We start from the raw sequence: 26,764 nt of genomic DNA on the forward strand, positions 1-26,764 counted from the left end.
TTACAAGGGGAAAGCTGGAAATCCAACTAGAAAAGCCTTAAGAAGAGAAAACTGGAAATCCAACAGGAAACACCTTACGAGGGGAAAACTGGAAATCCAACTGGAAACACCTTACGAGGGGAAAACTGGAAATCCAACTAGAAACACCTTAAGAAGAGAGAACTGGAAATCCAACAGGAAACACCTTACGAGGGGAAAACTGGAAATCCAACTGGAAACACCTTACGAGGGGAAAACTGGAAACATCTTACGAGGAGAAACTAGATACTCCAACAAGACAAGCGTCGATTCACGCCTCCAAATCAACAAGAGGTTAGTTTACGCCACATCAAGCGAATGTAATAGACTGGTCAGTCATCAGCCCAGACCTGAATTCAATTAAAAACCTTTGGGAAATATTTGTATGCGAGATATATGCTTTTTGTTATCAGTTTTTCGACTATTCAGGAATTAAAGCAATAAGTGGGGCAGAGTTGTTTCCCATTACAGCATATAGCTCATTACTTCGAAGCATGTCTGATAGGATTTTCAAAATAAATTAAAGAAATTTATCCAAAATTTGAATTTGGAATCCAAAATACTCGAGAAGTTCATATATTTTTTGGACTGCCTTTTTTTAAACAAAATTTCTATAAAATGTATGCTATATTTCTTTGTCATAGTAAATTTATGTTCTAATTCCATATGCTTATTTTTTTCCTAGATTATTACGTTATATTTTATTTCAAAAAATTGCCTGTCCGTATAATTTTGAGAATACTGTATGTGTATTTAAGTTCAATAATAGTTAAAAATGTTTTATATAGTAAAACTCTTCTAACTATCCTCCCCACTAAACAGACATTTTATTTGGCATGAATATTTTGGCCATAGATAACATACTCCTTAAGAACGACCAGTCGTGTCTCTCTAAGGTAATGAAAGGTACGAAAGTACCTTTTTCATTATGGATTGGCAGATTTTTGTTAATGGAAGTAACTGGCACTGGTAATATTTGATTGAATGTATAATCCTTTGTTACGGAGGAATGCTTATATGAGAAACAATCCCATTTTTGACTCTTGGTATAATGTTTAAGTAGAAAACAGACCCCAAAAGCAAATAACTGCAAATGTTTTTAGATTTGTTTTGTTGATATCAGAAACATTTTCTAATTGAAATCTCATTTACTTTTGACAAATTTAAATGCAGTTTCTAAATAATGAAAAGAAATTTCATTAACACCTAAACCAATATACAAAATAATGCATTATGAAAAACAATTTCGCCAATGATTATTTGAAATAATCATTTGTGAAACTTCTTGCAGTAGTTACATCTGCAATACAAATTGCTGATGTCGCAAGGTGTCGAGGTTTTGCACAAATCTTTCAACAAATAGACTATTTATTAATTTGTGTGCAGAAATATTCTCTTGAGAAATGACTATATTTCTTTGGTTTCAGATAAAGTTCGTGAAGGGAATGGGTGTGTTCTAGTCCACTGCTTAGCAGGTATTTCTCGGTCTGCAACAGTTGCAATTGCATATGTAATGCGATATCTGCGGCTTTCATCTGATGATGGATATAGGTAAGATCAATCTAGAACACTTGTTTTAATTTGATTTAAACTAATCATGCACATGAACTATCATTGCATAAATCGGAAACTCAGAACAACTTTCTAATTGATCTCCTCCCCTCCTTATCTTCAGTAATTTTTGAGATAAGTGTCACCAAGTTCCATATTTCACCACTAGATGTGATGAGCATGATTTGACTGTATAATAGATAGTAACTTTCTCAAGTGTAGAAACTATTTTTGTAAATGTAGCTTCCTTTTCTAGCAAAATAAATAGTCTATACCATTTTCACCTTAAAAAGGATGCATGTTTAAATATATTACTCACTTATTGACATGGTTTAATAGAAGACTGGTTATTTGCATGTCAAGTGCTAAACAAACCCTCAAAAGATCTTTAAAATACTCTATAATGATATTATCTGAGAGTTGAGGAATCTTGATATCTTAAGAATCATCTGACTTAAATCACCATACCACTACTAATATGTAAAAGGGAATATAATTACGTGTTTTTGTTTGTTTGTTTTGTTTTATATCGAATTTTTTACGTTATTTTCTAGTTATATATTTCATAATGAACAAACCGTATCAAATCACACAGGTCGGAAATTAATATTTTAATAATTTGCTGTTAAAGGATATATTGGAATTCTAAATGTAGATTAGTTTATTTGTTCGTGGCAAAGTTAGCTAATGAAATCGTACATATGATACTGAAAATAACATTATGATACAAAAAAAATGTTCTTTGATTTTAATATTTTCACTGGAAAAATGTATGTCTTGAAAAACCCTTTAGGCAGATCTAATTCTGAGATTATTTTCCTTAGGTATGTAAAGTCTAAGCGGCCAACAATTTCGCCCAATTTCAACTTCTTGGGGCAGCTTTTGGAGTATGAAAAGCAGCTGAGAAGAGAAAATATACTTGAAATGAAACCAGAAGTATCATCCGCCCCTCCATTATGCAGTAAAAAACGTGTATGTAGGACAGATATGAGGACTTCAAAGCTGTCATTAAACATCAGTCCTCAAAAGGACGAGGCTTCCAATTTCTTTCTCCAACCAAAAAGTGGTGATCAGTCTCCTACAACTGCCCTTGCTAAGTTAAGTTTCGATGTCCAAAAAACTCCTGGAAGTAATGAAGACAATCCTCCACCAATGCCTGATTTTAGGCAGTTTCGAAGTAAGAGCTGTTATGGAGATTGGCTGAGAGACAGGGATGAAGGCATTATTTCTGAGCGCAAGACGAAAGAGTGCAATATTTCAACAACATCCAAAGTCCTGTCACCAGTTAAAGAGATTAAGTGTGATGCTCTGATATCTGAGATTTCCACTGGAGGAGCAGACAAAGATCTTAAAACTGCTACATCTATCAGACAGAGAGTTAGATCAGCTTATGGTGGTGGCGATGGAAAACATGGGGATCCATTTGCACAATTTTCTGTTGAAAAATATAGAGCGACCTTTTCCTCTGCGACCGAAGAAAGATTCTCCCTCCAAACGCTTTCTCATCAATCTTATTCATCCAGCAGTAAGACTTTAGAGTATTTTAAGGGAAAAGAGCAGCAAAAAGTCAAAGTAAAGTCCAGTCAGCAACAGTTTGTCGAAGATAAGTCGTTTCAGGGAAACACAGATGAGATAAAAGGTTTCGAAAATATTCCGAGTGAGTGTAGCAAAAAATGCATTTATAATATTTCTACAAATAAAGCTAAAGATCTAGTTTTGAAAAAAGACAAAACAGAGCCATATTTTGTGTTTCGTGCATCTGCATGTCCGTCTAAGTCATCATCTCCTCATCCTATTTCAGTAGATACTGATTCCTACAAACGTTCAGATTCCGTTAGTACTTCTGGTTTTGGTAGTGAAAGTTCAGATTGCACAGACAACACAAGCGAATTGAGTAAGAAATCTGAACAATTCAGATTAGATATCGACCTCGAAGAATTAGAGGATGATGCTATTCCCAGAAATCGAGGTCTGACATCAAAATTCAATGCCAAAGATGGTGCTCCAGATCGGTCATTCTTTCCTTTGTCCCTTCCCGATGTTGCTACATCTGAGTGGCCTTCAAATCCGAGAAGCCCATTAAGTCCATCTGAAAGTCATTTATTGGAGGATTTAGAGATGGAAAAAGAAGCCTACAAGACAGGTAAAAATAGGATACCTATAACTCTAAATGCCAGGCAAAGATTACGAAGCGAATAAAATGAACTTTTTTTCATTTAATTAAATTCGTATCTGAAACTGCAAATGACATCTCTTGAAACTGAGATGCATTCAGGAAACAAATTCGGAACATCTTTTATGACATATAGAGGAAAACAAAACCTATTTACTAACACACCAACTGACACAAAATTCCAAATTCCCGTCACTAATATTGAAACTTTGTTCTATTTCACATACATTGACTTATAAGACAACTTGCATATATAGAATTAATGCGGGCTTTCCAAACTCAAAACAACACATTGGTGCATTAAGCCAATACCTGTCTGAAACAAATAAAAAAATTAAAAAATGTCATGACCCAAATATTAGTAGTATTATCATCCTTCACTTCTTAAATGTCAAAGTTTTGAACAAGAAATTTAATCTTTATAACAAAAATATGCTCATTTTTGCTTACAAGAAAAATAACATACAAATCACTATTTATCATTAACTTCTCTGCTTCCAAAGCCATAAAATAAGTTTTAAATGTCATATCCTGAAAAAATTTTTAATATAAAAAAATGTAAGACAGAAGAAATATGTTTTAGTAATTTCATGTTAATTTAATATAGGATGGGAGAAGTTCACATTGCAATTATATTTTATTTTATTTCATTCTTAAAAGAATGTTGGTTATATTAAAATTTAAAAAAACTAATGATACTTATCAAAGAATATTTTAATTAAGGCATTGTAACCTGTAAAAGTTGTTTAGAAAACGTCATCATATTAGTCGGTTAATAAACTTACTTGCCTTAACTATGTCACTCTAATAAAAATAGATGAAGTAACTAATTTTTAGCCATATATGACATTAATGTTAAAATTTAGACAAAAATAAATATTACATATTGTACTCGAGAAAAATGTTAAGCTTTTCATTATGAACATCAGAACTGAAGCAATGAAGATTTACTTTCCACAAGAAGCGAGAGGGAGTTTAAGATTCATTATTCTTGCAAAACATCATTCACCAGAATGCTGAAATTAGCTTGCTACGTTACCAAAATAACGTCGAAAATGTCATATCAATACGGTCATTGTTTCTAAAGGTGGGCTTGACATTCATTCTGTAAAAATAAATGTTTACCGCTTCTTATACTACTTCTTCTATGGATAATGTTAGAACATTTATTAAAGATGTTTAACTTTTAAAAACAGGCATGCATTTATCTAAAAAAATTCTTTTTCAATTTTCTCCTAATTTAAAAAGTGTGTGTAGACGCACACACACATTTATATCGTTTTAATAAATATTTTAGCTTGAATTTAGATATTCTGTGTGAAAAAAAAAAGTATCCTCTCCCAAACCCTGAAGTACAAAATGGAAATGTATACATAACTTCCCCTATATTTCCATAAAATCTATGTTTTATTAACGGTTTCTATAGAATAGCATAAAATTATTTTAAATCAAAAGTGTGCACTTAATCTATTCTACAGTTTTAATATAATGGTATTTTTCATCAAATAAACTTTTGTGATCCATTAAATAATCCTCAAATTATTAACTTCTTATGGCATTGGATAGTTATTGATTACAGAAGATATATTAAAAATTATTGTACATACATTTTGACATACATTTGCTTAAAAACTTATACATAGCCACTTTATTTGCATATGAAATATTGCATTTAATAAATGGTAGCTATTTACTCAAGAGGCGGAGGAGGGTCTTTTCAGTAACGTCTTTAAATAAATCAATTCTACTCTAATAAATTTCAATGTTTTCTTGCATATATGTGCCATAACTATATTTCCTCCCATTAATTACCCACAGAACCCTCTAGTCCAAGCGGCTCAAGTTTTCCATCTGAGGATCCAGACAGTTTTCATGATTCTGGCGTGCCCATATCCCCAGGTTGGGTTTGGCCAAGAAAAAGAGTTGCCAATTTTGATGCAAGTGTCAACACTGAAAGCGGATCCCCAACAAGGGATAAGCGAAAGTATGAGCCATTCACCGATTCTTTATGTAATAAAATGAAAGTCAGAACGTTATGGTTTCGAGAATGCAATCCATTGCAAAAAGATGATTCTGCCTTATGCAAGAGTGCATATCAGTTTTGTGATAGTGTTGATAAAATAGGATTATATAGAGTTCAATCATGTCCTGGAATCATTTCTCATGGCTCATCATTTGGTACACTCACAAACCAATCAAAAATTTGCTCCACACAGAAATGGTTTAGCAACAGTTCATATTTATATTCTAAAGCACAAGATATAATATCCCACGAATCATGCCCTGACGTTTTGCATTTAAGAGAGAATCCTTTTGAAATGCCATCGCATCGCCAAAAGGACTTACGTCGAAATGTGCGCTGCATTCAAGTTTCATAAGCATTTCATTCCATTCCACTAACGAAAGACATATCAATTGTACTGTATGAATCATGAAAGAATTTTCAAATGATTTGAACAGGCAAATTCGAAAATTATGTCAAAACTTTCAGTCGTCTTGATCCATATATTACTATGAATTTTGGAGATGGAACTTCTTTTTGTGTGCTAAATCCCAGGGAATAGAATTTTTATTTGGAAAAAAATTAAAATGTTAGAAAAGAAGCATTTTATTTATGTATGTACGTTTATGTTACCATTTCGTGTCCCTCTAGAGTGTTATTACATTACGATTTGAATTAAAGTGCTAATATAACAAAATAATGAAAATATTAATTATAATTATATGTATATGTTTAACTTATATATTAATAAAAATAATTGTGAAACATGAAATGTAAATATAAAACAAAAACATTTTTGAGTAATAATGATGTTAATAAAACTCATATTTACTGTACTTCGATTAAATTATCTATTCTGCTTTTTATTTGAAAAGTACAATCAACAATACATCTGTGCTTAATTTAAAGTTTAGAATCAAGTGAAATTGCAATAACTATAAAAATTCATTTAATTTGCTTATTTTTCTTAATTAAATAAGTTATTGCAATAACAATAACAGAATAATATGTACATAATTCTTTCGAATTGAAATCGGTATATCATAAATGCATTTAAAAACTATCCCGGTTTTGCACAAAACCTTTATACGCTAGATGTACAATTAACATTTTATAACCTAAAAAACTGCGAAAAAATTTAGTCAACCATCATGACCTATGGAAATTAACAGCAATGTCTATTCGCAATTTAATGCACAGTATAAAAAGTTCTTTGGAATTCTTCGAGTTGAATTATACTTCCTGGACTAATAGATCATGGAAAAGTTAAAATTATGGTGCTATGTTACCTTTACCACTATTTAATTGCTTCGAAAGAAATTTAAGAATCAAAATCAAACTTTTCCTGATGTCATATTGGACGGAATAAATTGATTACAATTATTTATTTTCTAGTTAATTTTCATTGATGATGATTATTTCATCTCATGAAGATGTCTAGATTGTCATTGCAATCATAGATAGTTCCAATCATCTTTATATTTGTAGATTTTTATAAATTTTAGTTTAATTTATAAAATTTGTCGTTTTATGCGATATCAAAATTGTATCTGCAGTTTACATTGCATTCAGAGGAATTACAATTAATCTGATTCGAAGAACCCTGATACCGTTATTTGATATTAACTGATTTTTCAAGATTGTGATATTTTTTAAGTTTTGTTTTGTTGTTGAAATGTTCATAGAAATTTTGTTGAAAATTTTAAATTGCATTATTTAATTATACACTAATTCTGAAATAACGCACTATCCTATGATATGTATTTGACCTTTTTATGTGTAAATATTCCTCTATTTAAATTAGCTTCTTATATATTCAGTCACAGTTTGAAAGATAAGCCTCTGTTTCATGCGAAGCTAGTCATGACAAATATTTGTATATATGTAATAGAAAAAAATAAAATCTTATTCATCCCATGTTACTTAGTCTTTGAATGGTGTGTATTTTTCAGTTTGTATTGATTTAAAATATTTATTGCACTAACTATATTATATTGATAAAAGAAATTTATAGTATATAGAAAGAAATTAATCAAAAAGACTGAACAATAAACCTATATATATTTTCTGTGTGAATACTAAAATCAAGTTTTTTTATAAGAATCATCTTTGAACAAATATTTTAAAGAGTATCTGGTAATTTAGGGTAAAGATTCATGTGCACAATGAAACCGCTCTGTATTGATATCTTCTTGATCTAAGATTGATGTGAATAACATTTATTTACATACGCCATGTTTAATTCAGATATACATCTAATATATAAGGCCTTCAAAGGGAGAGGGTGACGGTTTCATTCAATTATTTTTTATAAGAACTTTTATAAGTGGTTCTTCAACAGAATAACAATATTAAGAAACATTCTAGAATCGAAGTACCTTTAAAATTCCTCAGTGTTATAGTGTAATTATTAATTGATTAAAGGCATTTTGTGTCTTTTTAATATTTCACCTTACCCAAGCAAATAAATTATATATCATGCAAAAAAAATATAAAAACAAGCATTTTACATAAATGAGTATGCACTGTACTTTTAAAAGTACAGTTGAATCAATTTATGTACTGTTACATACGCTGAAAGAGGAGACTACGGATATAGAAAAAGGAAAAAATTTGTCACACGAATTTTAGGTTAAATAAAAGTACATACTTTATCTCTAGCTACATTGTAGTTTCAATTTGAGATGAAATCAATATCAATCTATGTTCTATAATTTCAAAACATTTCCCTTTATTTACTGTAGTTTAAAAGCATACTCAAATAATACTTATCGGAAATACTCCTGTGTTAAAAAGGTTTATTTAATTAAACTACCATATAAATTTTAATAAAAATTAAGCTAACTAAATCAAGTACATAATTTTGAAGAATATTCAAATTAAAACATTTAAAACCGACAAATTATTCTGTATAGTTTATATTCCTTATATATGCAAATGTTCTCGAATCATTGCTTATTAAACCATTAACTTATTTTGAAAACAGGAACTACTCTCAAAAAGTAGCTATTTTAATATTTACTTTTGAACATAAACTTGTCGCACACAAATTATTCACCTCATGTTCTGTCATCAATTCATTTTTTATAGTAAAAATGAAATTATGCAATAATAAAGATACATCCAGTGAATAAAAAAGAACAACCAATGGATTAAATGAGTTCAGACTTAAAATAATTGATACGACATTCATGCAGATTCAATGTACAAATTCATTCTAGAATACATAGAAATTTATTCAAAAATTGCATCTAAATCAGCAAGCAATTCAATTTTTTTTTTTAAGATCTTCCTTCATATTTTAAACTATGAAAACTGATAATTCAACAATTTCTTAGAATTTTGATTGTTTCTCAAATGTTTTGTTGATAAAAGACATTTTCCTTCAGTTTGTTGAATACTAAAATGATTAAGTTCTATTATTCAATAAACATGCAAACTCTTGTACAAAATAAAATTTTATTTCTCAGTTATATACAGAAAATTACAGAAAAGTTAAAAGTTCACAATGAACAGAATGTTTTGGCCACATTGTTACTGAAAAATAAAGTTGGAATTTTTTTTCTTATAGTACCTTTGTGTGTTTAAAAGTATAAGGTAAGGTTAACAGTATAATATCTTATCACACCACAAAAAACTGAAAACGTTATATATAAACGGAATGGATATATAATTATAGTTTCACAATACGTTGATTGAGCCACTCATATATTACCAACATCTCAACATGCAAATATTGGTATATGAATTATAAAAAATAATCTGTTCCGGGAATGATATCATACACATGACTTAGAAAACATTCATGCAATTATACTGGCTATTGGAAGAATATTAAATCAAAATTCAACTAGTATATACATTTATAACCACTTATTAATATTCATTGCAGACTTATTTTATTCATAAAGAAATTGTAGCTGAATTTCTGTATAAATAGCATATTATATTAGGATTAAAATAAATAGTCACAAATTCAGCAAATCATTTCCCGTAATTATATTCAATGTTCGTTAAAATTTCACAGAAATTACTTGTTATACACTTCAGAAGTGTATATTACATTTACTGATGAGTAAATGCCTTTGTTTGAATTTTCCGATGAAAATACCACAATGGAACTATCAAATCCCAGATTCTGCTATTCCTTCGTCATCTGCAAAAAAGAAGAAAAATAATTTTACAAGTTTTTGAGAGAATAATTTTAATAGTTATTTCACTATCACTAATAACATATAAAAATCTTTATTTTAATACGGGGTAATTCAATAATTGGTATTGTATCAAAAGTCACCTGAAAGTAAAATATTCAAATATTTATTCAACATATATTTAAAGATATTTTGTATAATACATAAATAAAGTAATAACTGCATGTTGTAATCTATAAGTTGTCCCAAGCAATTTAAAAATTCCTTATTAAAAAGATAAAAACATTAACTAACTCATAGTTTTTAACGGAAAACTAATATTTTCACATGTTTTTCATTAAACAAAATTCGTTAAGCTAATTTCGAATGAATAATATCCTGAATTTACATTAAAAATGAGATCACACTTTTGCCTTACCTTCATAACCTTGATTCTCATGAACTTCTTGTCGTAATGGGTCCATATCTTCATTACCATCCAACACACACATGAGACATTGATGAATGCAAATATATTGTTGCTAAAATAAACATTTCTCATATCAAGAAAATGTATTACAGATACAATGATATTACGGCATGATAAATGCATAAAATAATTAACTTAAAAAACAGAAAGTATTCAAAACTAGATAAATTTCTCAACATGTAATATCAGATAAAGTTTGCAAATTGACAAATCTTAAGATATAAGTTACAAAAGAATATCAAATGTATTTTTAAACCAGAGTTAATTCTGTAATCAAATCTCTAAAATCATAAAATGAAAAATAGTACATTACAAAATAAGTTTGTAATAAAAAACACAGTTTATTCCATTGATAAGACATTCTCATTTTATTCCATTGATAAGACATTCTCATTTTATTCCATTGTTTAGACATCTAAATATAATTTAAGTACACTTTATTTCCCTATAGAAATTAATTTTCATTTATTTTTTTTATTTAAATTTGATTTAAAAACTTATTCCACTAATTAGAATCATTGAACACTGCTCGCAAAGGAATTGGAAGAAAAATTCTTTAAAAATCATTCTGCTTTAAACAAATATTATGCTCAGATTAAAATGCACCACAAATTAAAACTGAGCAAGACAAAGGATATAATTACAGTAGAAATTTTAATGAATTTAAGTACAATAAGCTAAAAAGCTTGTTAGAAAAAGATTAAATTTCACTTTTGGTACTCTTCGTTTCACGAATATTGAGTAGACAATATTCTGTGAATAGCAGAGTTAGGTGAAGAGTAATGCATCACAAGCTTATATTCTCTCACAACAATGTTTTTCTTCCCAACTGGGTAGGCAAACAATATATCTATAATTGGATTGGGCACTTTTCGAGCGCTTTTGAGCCATGTTAAGTTCAACAATTGATAGTTTCATCTTACTAAATAAAATAAGTGAACATTTCCGGTATTTAAATATAAAAAGTATTTTAAGAATTTCCTTTTAGATTTAAAAAAATTTTTACCTCATTTTGGACCATCCACACTCTTTCTTTTCTCATTTCATATACAATTGAAAAAATATCTACATAATCATGTTTCTGAATTTTTTGAAGAATATGATCCAAAGCAATGAAAGTCCCGGATCTTCCAACACCAGCACTACAAACAGAAGTTAATAGAAATAATTACTTTTCAGTTCCATGGTAAAGTTTCAGTATCTATTCTTAAATAGTAAGATTCAATGTGTGTGTTTTTTAAGTGTTTAAATGCTTAATTACCTGCAGTGAACAACAATAGGTTTGTTATCGGGCAAGATTCTATCGCGAAATGTTCGAACAAATTTTACAAGAGTTTGAGGAGGATCAGGAACTCCAAAATCTGGCCATGTAGTAAAATGAAAATGACGAATGATGCGAGATTGGTCACCCTGAAATAAAGAAAATATTTAAAATTTAATGAACAAAATACTTTGAAAACTTTTAAATAAAACGTTACAAATAGTATACGATTGATGAATGTCTACTTTTTATTCAATAATTATAAATGAATTTATTGAAATACACACTTTAAGTTTGTTATTCTAAACAATCCGAATTCATTCCAGAAAAATTTTTCCTTAATTTCAAAAAAGTTATAATGAATTCAAATTAATTTTTTTTTTCAAAAAAGTAATTTGAATTCTTTTTTTTTTTTTTTTTTCAAAATATACTAAAAAATATTTTTCTACTTAAGGAAAGTCCTAAGCAATAGCTGAGACAGCTTTAACGTACATTGTACCATTAAGAGGTTAGTTCTACTATAACAAAGATTTGACCAGAAGTCAGTCATTCTATGTTAACACATGTTTAACACATTGAGCACAGGTGCAAAGAAACTTGTTTCTGCCAAAAGAGACATTTTTTTTCTCATTCATCTGTAAGGATGGTCTGATATAGCACTGATGTCATACAGGCTTCAGTGTATTATCTGGAAAGTCATACCATATTATGACATGTAATATACTATGCTATATCAAGATATTTTGGTATGACAATACCAAGCCATACATTATGTGTTATAATAAAATGTGATTTTTTTTAAATACTATGGTTCATATCCATTATCATCAGAAACTGAATGAAGATTTAGTGTATGTATAATTTAAATATTAGAGGACAAGGTTACAAATATTTTAAATTTCGACTATACACTTAACACAACCATTCTGACCTTGACGGAAAATCTACTCAAAATAGTAGTGATAATAAATAAATAATAGTGGTTCACTCGTGGTGGGTGTATAATGAATTTAACGACACCAAAAGCGCCAAAAAGTGGTGGGAGAAAATTATTGCAGACTTTTTTTAATCCAGTTACTTTATTTAAACATTTTTTAAGAAATGCTAGATTTAAGATTTTCTATTTACAAATATCTTAAATATAATTTAACAATAAAAAGCTTGCCTTTTTCTGGGATGTGCGGAAGTTTTTTTAAATTATCAACTGTAAAGATGAAATATCAAGGATGTTAATTCACTTTCATCAAAAACTTAGCTTGAAAGATTACGGAAATAACTTGAACACATTCCCAACATGTCTCTTAGTAATTAAATATATATATAATATACAAACATAATATAAACAAACATAAAACCGCAGTTTTACCTTGTTGTGCAAGCACACAAGTTACTTAAAAAAGAATGCAATTCCTTCAAGATATTCATTAAAAACGAAAAATGGGATTAACTGGTAGCATAGTTTCTCAATCGTATCACCAAACAGTAATCTATAATGATTCCCTTCTACATTTAATAAATTAATCAAAAGAGAAACTTACATTTCACAACAACTAATTAATTAACGATGGTGAAGAATGCCCAGATTATTATAAGTTAGAAACTTTGCGACACACCCCTAAGTACAACTTGTAAGTAGTACTCGGTTCCCTCAACATTATAAAAATAATTTTGTAAATTATAAATGATTTTGGAAGCTCTAATATTTGGGCAAAGGAAATATATCTTCAAAATTAAAAATGTTGTTACTGAATATTTATATTTGTTGAATTAAAAATATTGCAATGAATAGTTGGTATGACTAAATATGAAATCTGAAAATTATTAGTATTTAACCAGAAGCATACTTCTTTAAAGAACATGGCATACTAATATATTATTATGTGCTATCGTTATCATGTTCTTTAATAATGTTCCCTTCTTTAAGTTGAATAAAATAAGAATTTGAGAAAACTCATAAATATTCTCACCGTTTACAGTAAAATTACAAAAATAAATAAAAAAACATTATTATTCTTTTCAGGATTTTCAGTTTCATTTTTTAATGTCTCAAAAATATCCTTACATTTCAACTATCAACTTAATATAAAAGCTTACCCTTGAAACTTTAAATTCTGATATTGTCCATTTGGAGTACTGAGATTCATTAAGAATAGTGACTTGTATATCTCCATAATAAGCTGGTTGAGTATCATACGGCCAATAGTGGTCGCATTTTTCTCGCCCTTTTTCTACGCATCTGGTCAGCATGACAATGGCTCTGCAATTTTGCTCCCAAATCATCCTCCAAAAGTCATCCCTTGTACTATGAAGTGGACCTTGAGTGACTATGAATTCTCTGGGAGAATTATATCCCTATATCAGAAAAAGCAGATAATGTTAAACCATATTTTCCTATTCAAAATTCTAATTGAATATAATAAAAATTTTAGAATTTTCAGCACACAGATTTCAAATGAGATAAATACTGTATCAAGAACATAATAAAATCTGAAAATAATAATTAACAATCTCTTATTTCAGTAATTTTCATTATAGATCAGCCTTACTAGGAGTTACTTATAGTTTAAAAAATCATTCATTTTACACATGAAATTTGATTATTCAACAGCAAGGTTAAATAACATTCAGATTTACATGATGCAGCCTAATTATTTATTCCCAATTTAATTTTGAAATTAAATCTTTGCAGGAACTATTATTGAAACATTTCTGCTACATAAAGCTTTGATTCAAACATTTTAAGATTCTGTAAGAGTAAAAAGAAAAAAATAATAATAATAAAACTTCTATGATTTCACATTAAGGTAATGTGGTATTGATATAATAAAGTAATTATTTTTTGTATGTTGATAAATTGGGAATTTTAGTAATTGGTATTTTGAGAGTTTTATTAGATGTATGAATTTTCAACCTAGGAATACAACAAATCCCCAATTCCAATCTACTTGGAATTAAACATAATTTTTGGACTAACAACAATCGATTTCCCCCAGATGTTGTTCTACCAGAGAGAAAGGAGATTGAAGTTGCGAAACAAATTGTTGTGCATACGAAGGTATATCATAGCATGTTCCAGAACTGCCTAAGAAAATTAAATCATAAGGCCTAACTGTATCTCTGAAATAAACAAGAAAAGCAAGTTTCCTGTATAGTACAATGGAACGCATTTCTATAGGCCATTAAAGCTAAGGGCGCATGTTCACACCAATCTTTTAGTTTTTCTGAAACAAGATGACTTAAAGGGTCAGTTAATGTCTTATTTAACCATACCACTTCCCTCTGAATTGCAAGCTAAGGTTTGATATTTTGAAATACCCAACTTGTCACAAGGTTCTTGGATAGCTTGAGAAATAAAATTTGCATCTCTATAATAATATATTGTTTGCATCAAATCATCTTGAGAAATGAAATCTATTGAAACAGAAGTAACAGCTGAATATCTATTAAAGGATAAGACTATTAAAGTATAAGCCTCAAAAACAGAATGCTTTCTTTCTTTCTAAGTAAACTGTCACTATCCTTAGTTAAAATCGAGAGAGGTAAAGACAGTTTTGAATGATTTGGTATAAATTTACAATAAAAACTGTTAATCTTAAAAATGGCCTTGCCCGTTTTTTCGATTTTGGTGGTAAACCATTTCTTATAGAATCAAAAATCTTTTTATCAGGCAAGACTTACCACTCTGTGACCTGAATATGTAATTTGATGCAGTAGAAACGAATAATTATTTATTAGGTTTGACATTTAAATGTGACTCGCTTAATCTTTTGAGAACTATTTTAAGCTTATCAATATCTTAATAAAAAATGATACAATTATAAGGTCATCAATATAACAGAACATTCGAAGTTTACTTAACTAGCCAATCAATTTTACTTAACTAGCCAAAATCGGACTCATTAATCTTTGAAAACTAGCACTTACATTCTTTAGATAAAAAAATAAACTTTATGATCATGCAAATCCAAACTTTTGACAATATGTCATTGTAATGAGTGTGGTCTGCATGCATCTACATTTGATGAAATTCGGAGGTCGAATATCTATAATTATGAAAAATTTGCACCTCAATCATTTCATTTAAACTGGGATGGGAAACATAATCTAGGATGGTTTTACTATTTAATTTCTTCAAGACAAGCAACAAATAGATATGATGCATCCGATTTTCGCACGAGCATAATCAGGTCAGTATAGGCACTACTCGGCTATTGTATAATACCAGCTTCTAGCAGCAAATTTATGAAACGTTTCATTTCTGGGTTTAAATTATATGGTATTCTGAAGGCCTTCTGACGCATAGGAATTTCATCAATAAGATGGATTCCATGTTGAATAATTGAGCATTCCCTTATTTCTGTAATATGCTGGGTAAATACTGAATTTTATTTTGTAACTAAATAAATTTTGACTTTTGCTCTTGATATAGATTGTTTAAGTTGTCTTGATTAGTCTAAACAGTTTTCTTTTTTACTCTATATGTAATACATTACATTATTTATATTTTACACTAAATCAGTCAGACAATTAGGTGGAATCTTAAAAACAGCCATGTTTTTATTCAAATTTAAAGTATTGTCAGTTAAATTAAACATAAAGCCAAATACTGTTGGGAAAAAAAAGGGAACATAAGAAATTAATTTTTGACAAATCAGCAGTTGCAGTTTTTTTTAAATTAAAAAAAAATCACCATTTTTATATAAAAAGATTATCAATACATAATAATTAACCAAAATTAAAATAAAACAAAACATTATTGTAATCAATACAATTACAATTTTCCGAAATTCAAATAATAATAATAATAATTACTTCATTATATCAATACCAAAGTAAGTTACCCTGATTAAGGAATGAATTTTGAGAAAAGTATCAAATTTATGTCACAAAAATTTAAAATACAATGATGTTCATTTAATCGTAATAGTTATTCAACTTTCAATTCTACTATCTACTTAGCAAGCATATATAAAATGTACATGATAAACAGAAAAGTTTAAAATTAAAAATTACTCACTGGAATGTAATTAGCATTGATGTAATCGGATCCTTCTTCATCATCTGATGGCATGAGTTTTACACGTGAATGATCATATGGTAGAATATTTGTGAATCTGTTTTTAGGACGATTAACAGGAAGATCAGCTGCATTACAAGGCTTATCACGTCCAACATGTTTCAGCAACTCAAACTCTTCGGAAAATCTAAAATCGGAATCTGCTGACAAGTAACGATAATGATCAGGAAAATCCTTGAGTTTCACAGGACGGCTAAAAAAGGAAAATCAAGAATTTACATCAAATATTTCTTTCCAAATAGTCATTTGTAATTTTTAAAAACAAATGATACATTCATTTATAAAATTTCAATCTACAGAAAAAAATCACAATCGGTGTAACAGAATTATTTATGATAAAGCACGAAGTTTAAAAATACTTATACTACTAATGTAAATATATGTATACAAAACGCATACACTGGTTATTTTAACTTTTGTATATATATTTTATGTATAAAAATGCTAAAGGAACATATATAGCTAATCCCACCACACAAAACATTATGAGCATAACGATTTAAAATTACGAATAATTATATATAATACATTTTTGAACTAATATGGCTTAGCAACTGGTCAGTACCTCTTAATTATTCAACAGTTTAATTATATTATCTATAAGGTTTTATTAAAACGTTCGAAACGATTTTACAAAGCATTTTAATGATATCTCATTATGATGTCTTCAAGATGAAAAAAATGTATGTATTTAATGTTCATCATGTAGTTCATTATGTTCATTATCTGTTAACACTAAGAGCGGAATTTCATAAAGTTGCAACTATTAGATTATCTCTTTGATATTATGCAGTAGGTTACTTTTATTTCAGGATTAGATTTTTCCATGACATATTTAGGATACATAAATTATTTAGGAGATTTTCAAAACTTCTAAAGCTACAGATATTTTAAATTATACTTTCATAAACAAATGGTAATTCTTATTTTGAGTGTTAAAAAAATCAATAGCTATTAATGCATGTTATTCATTTATTCAATATAAGTAAATTAAATAACTTGTAATCATCTGATAAATTTATTTCAACAAAAGAAAATTCCTCAAATAATTCTATTATCATGACATTTTTTAGGAATTCCTCAAATAGAAATATATGAATTCAATACAAGAAATTAATTTTCATAAAAAGAGATATTTGTGGTAAGTAAAAAAAATTTTTCAATACAAAGTATAAAGATAACTGATTTTAATTTTTAAAAATGGATGAATATGGAATTGAAGATCATAGAAATCCAATTAATCCAAAATAATTAACATAATTATTTTATCAAATTAAGAGTCAGTAGTTGGCAATATAAAATTTAAGCTGATTATTGATTTAGAATTTCTTTGGTTTTAATATTTAGTTGAAGATTTAACTATAGTAAGCATTTCTAAAGTCGTTAAAGTGCTTGATTTTTTTTAAAAAAATACTTCAAATATTTGGAAATTTGTTTTTTATTGAATTATGTTTAAGGAAATAACTCAAGCTATCGCCAACGCATCGTGCATCAACGCATTCATTGAATACATAAATAGAATATTGCTTAAAATGTATACTTTTATAAGAAATTAACTGAAATTATTTTTATTTTTTTTGTAAAAAATTCAAAATAACTACTTTTAAATTAAATGAAGGCAATCAGTTCATGTGCTGAAATTGAAAATAAGAATTTTTCACCAAGCTTTAATACATGAAAATATTTAGGATTTTTATACCATTTAAATCTGTCCTGGATTAATGAGATTATGTAGAGCAGTTATTTAATTAATTATTCATTGTCAAATACTGTGCAGCAGTTAGATGATATTTGGTTGCAAGAGTTGCTAAAACTGAAATATTAGTAGTAATATTGTGGTATTATATGAAAGTTTCTTTCTTTGATGTTCTGATTAGAATTAACAACGAAATAAATTATTCCAACCTCAAAAAGCAGCAGAAATATCCAATTAATGACTTGTTATTATTCTATCCCTACCTTTCTAAAACGTACTTTTTTTTTTTCTAATAACGTTTGCACATTTGACAATTTTTATCATAAATTAAATTTATTCCCAGTTCTCATTCAATTTAGTGTATAGCAATTCTAAGCAATCTATAAGCATTCCAAAACACTAACCATTTCCTAGTTGATTGAAAAAATATTTTCTAAACATAACTTATTGTATTTATATAAAAGTCCGATTTCACGATGAGTCTGTCTAGTTTTTTTGAAATATTATTCGCATGACTCACTTATGACAAGGATATTTGCCTTTGCTTACTAATTATAAAAATAATTTCAAACATCCATGGCTTGCTTTCTTTTGTCTGAAACGGTGTTTGTGTACAGAATTTTCGTACGCAAATGCAAATGGGAATTAATTGAGATAACTGAATATACAGAAATATTAAAACGAAGTGAAAAAAATCTTCATTTTTTTTTAAGATGTTTAATTTTGGATCTGGTGAATAAAAGGTACTTTTAACTAAATCCATATAATTTATTCTAATTTTGCATCCTCTGGTAATGGCAAGTGTCATGTCTGCCCTAATTTAGTTACATTATTGATAAACTCTAAATGTAAGTGAAATAAACTACAAATACAATCATATCAGGAAAATTAAAAACCTAATCTCGCAGTGGAAATCACAAAAATGATTAGAATCGATGGAATTCGCACCTGGTAATGATTTCACTCTCAGGAATTGACATTGAGTCATCCTTAATGTGTCCATCAGCAACTTTTTTCGTGAAAGGGCCATGCCTTTTCTTGCGCCGCACAACTACCACAATAACAATAAGAAGCAATACTAGCACAAGGGAAACTATTATTCCAGCAAGCATAGCAGTATTGTCGGTTTCTATGAAAAGAAAAAAATACACAAGTTCAAGAACACATTTTTTTTAAGTACACACACAAAATAAATAAATGAATAAAATAAAGTATCTGACAAAAGTTGGAATGCTTAGAAATGGAATTATTTCAACATCTTCCTGTTATTTGTCTTTTTTTAGCAGTTAAGCAGTGAAGAAGTTAAAAAAAACTCTCCTTTACAGCAAAAATAATATAATAGACAAAATCATTTCACAAATCCTTACTGTAAACAAAATTTTAGAAATATTTTTAAAAACAAATTCATAAACAGGCTTTTGCTATGTTACTCTCATTATTTCTGTCTTAGTACAATTTGACATACTAAACAATAAATTTCACATTATAATAATTTTGAATTAATTTGGATTTTGAATCAATAAAGTTAAAAGAACAAAACTTTTAGTAAAAAGGAAAACTCATTCACAAAAAGGAAGATTCATGCACATTTTTAAAATAAAGTAAATCTATTCTACATATTTTAAATCATTAAAGAATTATTTTAAATCAATTCAAAACAGTCTTTTTCAATCTATGCTAGTTTTCAGCATGAAAAACAAAAACATTATGCATAGCTTCTTGCTTTTTCTTAATAATGTAAATCAATAATAGTTCAAAATTTGAAAAATGAATGTTTCTTAACATGCGAAAAGACGAAGAAATAAAGTAGTTTATTGACCTACCGCCACGAGAAAAACCCTAGTAAACTTAAAAGTAAGGGTCAGTCGGCATGGGAACGAGATATTCTATTATATTTCGGGGGTGAAGGAAAGGGCTGTGCTTCATTTGGCGCAAATAGAAACGGTTAGCAATGCCATTTTGCTTTTTATTTCGGTCGATGCCTGATGCTCATATTTTGTGATTTTCTGATCAATTCTATCTCTTGTGGATATTCTTTATATGTAATATATCTGAAAGAAGTGCTGAGAATGACTGGATAACAAATGTTGCAGAGTATGTGTTATTCGAAAGATTGTGACAAATATTTCGTAAGATCTTAGAAGAATATGAAACGAATAAATATCTTTAATTTTGCCTATTTATTGATTTATTTATATTTTAAATTTTTGATGAATTTCGTGTTTTTATTTAGATTAAATAGTAACAGATTTATTATTAATTAAACATTAATACATTCTAATTTTTTTCCCTCACCCTAAGTTTATTATTTGAAACTAATATTTTCATCTAATTCAAAACTTAGAAATTCTAGTCTTAAAATATAAGCTTTCCTCTCTTAAAATTGCATGAATCGTCAAGAAAATATCAAATTATTTTGTTATTATCCAATGGTTTTTTTTTTTTTTATTGAGGGCAGCCTCAAGTCCTAAAGAAAAATTCAATACAAAAGGAGTAGAAGAAATGCCATTGAAGGCTTTCTTATGCAAGACATTAGTTTTAAGCTTAAATAACAAGGAATTTTTAATTTTATCTACAATTTAATAACAAAATTTTATTTAACCATCATATAAATACATCTGCATTAGCGAAATAAATTTCTCACCTAATAAAGCGCGCTAAGTTAGCCAAATGTTGTGGTCAATTTTAATGCCACTTTCCTCCTTTCTTCGACTTCTCTACTTACGGCAACCATGTTCAGGGGTTTTCTCGTGACGGTAGGGCAGTAGTAAATATGTTATTTCTCAATCATATATGCTTCATTTACAATTCATAGCTCATAGTATTTACCATTAAAAATAATATGCTTCCACACATCAATATTTAAAAAAAAAAAAAAAAAAAAAAAAAGGTGTTACCAACATATAAGAATAAACTGTAGTTACTAAAAAAGAAAAACTTATAATTAACGGACCAATCTATTTTGTACTAACCTGTCTGAAAAGTATAAGAATACACAGTATCAGTAAATTTTTCTGGAGTTGTGAAGGCTCGTACTTTTACTTTGTAACTAGTCCCAGGCTTCAGTGGACCATTACAATATCCTTTAGCATTTGCACAGTCTTCAGTTCCAATTGTGAATTCAACAGAGGAAGTTCCATTGAAAGGATAAAATGGTTCAGACACCTATAAAAGGAATTCACATTACATTCGGATAAATTATTTAATTATTTATTTATAAGTTATAAAAGCCTTTAATCATTAAGTAAACTTAAAATTCAAAATGAATATATTTTGATATTAAAATATTAAGAGACAGAACATTTATTTTTGCAAATAAATATGAGTAATATATAGATTTAAACCATTTTTAAATTGTTATTTTAAATAATTTTGAATATTTTCAAAGTGCATTTTAATTTATACATATTTGTCTTTGAAAACTTAAATTATCATTTAAGAATTAGGAGAACAAACATTTAATTTTGCATCAAAAATCAAAGACATGTTAATTAAAACTATCGGTAAATTGTTAAATTAATTTGAAATAATTTTGAAAGAAAAATTACACACACACACACACACACACACAATTAGCCCAGGACTGAATTCTGAATGCTAATCCAACGCCCTACCGAATGCATTTGTATTGTCTTGATCCTGACCGATCAAATGAGAGAGGCGTAACAAACAATTCTTTTATTTACAGTCTTATATGTACACAAGAACAACTTGTTCTCATCTAGGTTAATATGATTTACAAAATTTACACAACAGTTGAAAGTTAAACATGAAATAGTTCCTAGATCAATTTGGAGAATAAACACCACAAAAAATGCTAATAGGCTGTTAGCACAAACGGCTATTCCAGATATAGCTCTAGAAATCCACCGATCTTTATCGGGTGGATCTTAACCCAGATGCCCGAATCACAAGGAGCTTCACACAAAATCAGAAACACCTTCCAACACTCACGTCTCTCCGACTCCTCCTTAAAACGACTCTCACTGCTTCTTCCCTTCTCTTCAAAAAATACTGCATTTTATTTCCATCAAATCTCTGTCTCTCATTTTCTCATTGGTGCACTTGAGCGCCTTATCACCCAATGGCTGTTCAGCAATGCTTCCTCAATGGTCTCCAGTCGATCGTGGGAATGTCTGTTAATGATTCATCTTTGTAGCTGACCCTTCCCGAACACATGTTAATTATAGTCCCTTCATAAATGAAAAAAAGTTTAACATCAGGATGGTTTGACGTTCTTCTTCCTTGAAGATACGATGGATTTCCCTGAAATGACGAAACACGCACATGTGGTTCTTTATCTGAATACAACTAATGATCAGACACAATGATCCTACTGGCGAAGAGGATCCCATCTGGCTGTCTCGAGGCACTTAACAATATGGGGATGGTGGTAATTGGTGGCGTTACAAATCTGGCCGGAATGCCAATCATCAGGTGTATGAAACATGGAGCGTTAAGCGCTGTTATACCGACACCCACCGACGGCGACACATTATTAGTATATAAGCGAGGTCCATTTTCTGAGTCTGAGGTCCATTTTCTCGAAATTGGCTGGCTAATGCGTTTTAAAACTTTGATAAATGAACATTCTAAAGGCATACTACCATTATACTAAATCTCACCCAAAATCCAATTTTCTAACCCGTCTGCTCTGTTTATAAGAACTATAACAATATATAGCAATAGGAATGCCATGCAGTAACAGCAAATAGGAAAATTTCAAATGAAATCCGAAAATGGTCTATGCAATTTACCTTGAATTGAGACAAATATTCAAAATCATGCTATGCTATATACTTCATAGCATAGCATGAACCATTGTAAACTTTATAATATTTGCTAAGTAGGCCATATGAAAAATAATTTTCCCATAATAATTGGCACTGCCATTTAAAATGTTTAAATTTAATTTTTTTCAAAAAGTGCATGAAAAGCTTCAATTGTAAGAAATCGCCAAGGATTTCAGCTATTTAGTTTTCAATATGAAGAAAGATTAATGAAATGCCGTATTAAGCCCTTTTTTAACATACGAAAAATGCTTAGAAATATGTCTTCCAATTTAATTGGACAAGGTTTTAAAATTTCTGAAAACAGAAGTACATTTTCAGAATTTGGTTCACTATTAAAAAGCATTTCAAATATAAATTTAATAAACTATACACCATATTGCAGGTTTTGCCTAAGTTGACAATTTTGTGTCTAAGTTGGACGAGTTTTTGTCAACGTCATGGATTTTATACATTTGTTATATAATCCTTCAAATATATGTTTATAGATTTTTTTTATAGAAATATATTTTTAAAAAACTGAAGTAAAATATTACAATTTTAAAAAAGATTGCATAGATTTTTCAACTGAGGAAAAAGAATAAAAACTATTAATAGACAGAATTTTATAAATAAAAAATGGTAAAAAGGGAAAAATAAATAAATATACAAATTAATAACATAATATATTCCATAGATACCTGATAAGGAGGCCATCTTGAATACTTTTGTACATCATTCCAGGAGGGCAACTTTTGCTGTTTGGAATCTAAGCTATCATCTTCAGCAACAATTACGGTGTAACCAGTTACTGGACCGTGACTATGAGAAAAGAAATTCTTGCGGAATTGTACTTTGGCCGTAGTTGATGATTTACCAACATTTATGGGAAAGACATTGCTTGCAGGTGGTGGTGGAGCTAAACAAAGGTTATTTTGTATCTTAATAAATATGAAAATAAGTTAAAAATTCTTTGAATATGAATCAAAACAAATTGAATGTACTTCAAATCTACAGTGACCACAAAGACACTTCATTTCATTCAAATTCATATTCTTAGTGCTTTTGAAATCATATCAAATTTATTATTAACACAATAATTGTATTAATAAATATACAAATTAAAATGTAGTTTTGTTTTTAAAATAATAGAAAATAATGCGATTATATACAATCCCCACAAGATCGTTCTTGAATGATCAAACAGAAAATTTCACAGGGAATTTAGAAAGAAGACACTTTACAGAATTTCTTAGAAGAGAATATAACAATCAAAAAGTTAAAAATATAAAACAGCTATAAAATAAAGAATTTACTCAGCATTGCAAAAACTTCTGCTGGCCACTTTCCAAAATCATAGAAATATGATCAAGTTACTGTATGTTTTGTCAATAATACTTTAAAACAAAGATTATAGGAAAAAATGAGAAAAATTCTCTAGCATATATAACTTATAGTTTTTTTTTTTTTGTAATAAACTTGTGAATTGATAGTAAAAGAAGAAAAAATGAGAGAAATATATTAAGAAGAAATAGGAAAATAGTTTTTACCTCCCAAAGGTAAAGTCTGTTCCAGTGTTGCTTTTCCACCAGGTCCAACTTTTGTATGAGCTTGAATCTTTAAAGAAATAATCAAAAATAATTAATAATAAATATTTACATAAGATTAAAAATATTAAATTTAGGAAGACATACTTCTCAATTATCCTTTCACACAGTTTGCTGCATGTTTAAAAAAGAAAAATATACAATTATTTGGGATTTAAATTATCATAATTAAACTGTCACATTTCGCCTGCAACATTGATTAATAAAAATGTAACACTGCTAAATAAAAAAGATCCATGGAACAACAAAAACATTTAGTAATTTTTAATTAAAGGCATGAGTCAAACGAATTTTGCGTGAAATTCTTTTTAAATGCATATACTTTCAGAAAATCCATTAAATTTCTAATAGTAACCGTGAAACTGAACTTAAATCATGAAAGAAAAAAGGAATACAATTTTAATTCACAATCATTTAATTCTTATGTTCAATCACAGATAATATATTTTATAATATTTGCACATAATATTATTTTAGATATTTATAACATTCATCATTACTTGACTATAATCATTATAGAAAAAAAACTAAAACAATTAAAAATTGGAATATTTAAATGCATTTACTATGTTTTACAATAAAATGGATATTTTTTGTACGAGAGATTCTTTTCCCGTGTCTTGAAACATTTAGCAGTGACCTAATTAATATTTTGAAATCAAATTTGAATTTTTAATAGTGACAAATAAACATTCACTGTTAGAACATCAAAATGATTAGGATTTTTTCAAAATTCTCAAATGAATTGTTCAAGATGGAGCGCCCTCTTTCCCCCAATAAAACAATGTAACTTAGACGATTTCAATGCACACGCCCTTTAACCTTACAATATCTGTTTAGTTTGCAGTTTATTACATTAATCAATATAAAGATATATATTCACTTCCATTCCTTCAATTTCTTTTCACTTTCAAAAGGAGAGAAATATTAAAAGCAAATGCTTGACAATACAGATTATCTCTGTAAAAGAAATAGGCATTTTTCAGAAAGTCTTTAGATTCGATCTTTTTAAAAGTATAAATTTGGGCTCTTATAAAATGAAACTTACTCTTCATTATTAATTAATATTGTGTAAAATAAAGAAAGGAAAATACATAGTTAAAAGAAAAAAATATATATTTTAATAAATATAGCCGATAAACCAAACTTATATTTCAGTTAAAATGGGAGAGAGATTTAGAAACAAACTAAAAGAGTCAGAAAATAATAAAATGTATTTTTAAAATCTTCAGTAAAGGCTATATAGACATATTTAGCTATACTACATCTAAATGATATGAACACTTTGTAGTTTTAAAAATATTACCTCAAATACATAAGTTTTCCCTGGCAAAAGATTTTTTATCACACCTTCAACATCTGAAGGACCAAACTTTTCATACTGATGAAAGAGAGAGCCCTATATGAAAAAAAGAAAAAATAAATGATTTGTATATGAAAAAGTATCGTTAACATTATTAGGAATAACTAATAATATATAAGTTAAATAAAAAGTTATTTTTGCTAACTTAAAATAACTTTGATAAAACAACAATAACATATCTAATAAAATAAACTTGTGTATTTCAGTGTTCTCTAAAATTATATAAATAATGAAATCAAATTTATATATGTTGCTACAGAATTTTAATTTTTTGACTATAAAGTTGGTAAAATTTTTCTTTCTTATGATAAATGTAGTCACGATAGTAATTTATAAATAAAAAAATATCTGCTATACCTTCACATAATATGTTATCACAAAGCCTGTGAGGATTCCATTTTGTTCACTGCTAGGTAATGTCCATCTTAGAGTGATCATATTTGGTTTCACATGAATAGCTGCAAAGTTATTAACTTTACCTGGCACTGAAAAAATTATATAAAATCGAATTAAAACGTAAGTCAGTTAATACACGAAACCAATTAAGGACTAGACTGCAGATAAAATCATAATATAACATTGGATGTTATAATGCAATAGCAATTTTAATATTGAAACTTGAATGAA

At 28.3% G+C, this 26,764-nt stretch overlaps 2 protein-coding genes across 12 annotated transcripts in view; one reads left to right on the forward strand and one right to left on the reverse strand.

The window, feature by feature from the left end:
- LOC129958294 (uncharacterized) overlaps window positions 1–7,666 on the forward strand; it is a 165,108-nt gene extending 157,442 nt beyond the window's left edge. For 8 of the 9 annotated variants that reach the window (XM_056070674.1, XM_056070673.1, XM_056070675.1 and 5 more), the window contains 3 exons: window positions 1,446–1,569; window positions 2,394–3,712; window positions 5,561–7,666. In XM_056070674.1, the coding sequence (XP_055926649.1) occupies window positions 1,446–1,569; window positions 2,394–3,712; window positions 5,561–6,120 (2,003 nt within the window). In that variant the 3' untranslated portion in view covers window positions 6,121–7,666. The remainder of the gene's footprint in view (window positions 1–1,445; window positions 1,570–2,393; window positions 3,713–5,560) is intronic. The other variant, XM_056070679.1, reaches the window with a different exon arrangement.
- Window positions 7,667–9,184: 1,518 nt separating this feature from the next.
- Window positions 9,185–26,764, reverse strand: part of LOC129958491 (tyrosine-protein phosphatase 10D-like) — a 122,990-nt gene continuing 105,410 nt past the window's right edge. For all 3 annotated transcript variants that reach the window (XM_056071001.1, XM_056071000.1, XM_056071003.1), the window contains exons 16-27: window positions 26,495–26,622; window positions 26,081–26,173; window positions 24,718–24,784; window positions 23,869–24,086; window positions 21,371–21,563; window positions 19,347–19,527; window positions 16,643–16,895; window positions 13,720–13,977; window positions 11,626–11,774; window positions 11,371–11,506; window positions 10,314–10,416; window positions 9,185–9,900 (exon numbers count right to left, since the gene is read on the reverse strand). In XM_056071001.1, coding sequence (XP_055926976.1) covers window positions 9,869–9,900; window positions 10,314–10,416; window positions 11,371–11,506; window positions 11,626–11,774; window positions 13,720–13,977; window positions 16,643–16,895; window positions 19,347–19,527; window positions 21,371–21,563; window positions 23,869–24,086; window positions 24,718–24,784; window positions 26,081–26,173; window positions 26,495–26,622 — 1,811 coding nt within the window. In that variant the 3' untranslated portion in view covers window positions 9,185–9,868. The remainder of the gene's footprint in view (window positions 9,901–10,313; window positions 10,417–11,370; window positions 11,507–11,625; window positions 11,775–13,719; window positions 13,978–16,642; window positions 16,896–19,346; window positions 19,528–21,370; window positions 21,564–23,868; window positions 24,087–24,717; window positions 24,785–26,080; window positions 26,174–26,494; window positions 26,623–26,764) is intronic.

Source organism: Argiope bruennichi, chromosome X1 (assembly GCF_947563725.1).
Source record: "Argiope bruennichi chromosome X1, qqArgBrue1.1, whole genome shotgun sequence".
Lineage (NCBI taxonomy): Eukaryota > Metazoa > Arthropoda > Arachnida > Araneae > Araneidae > Argiope > Argiope bruennichi.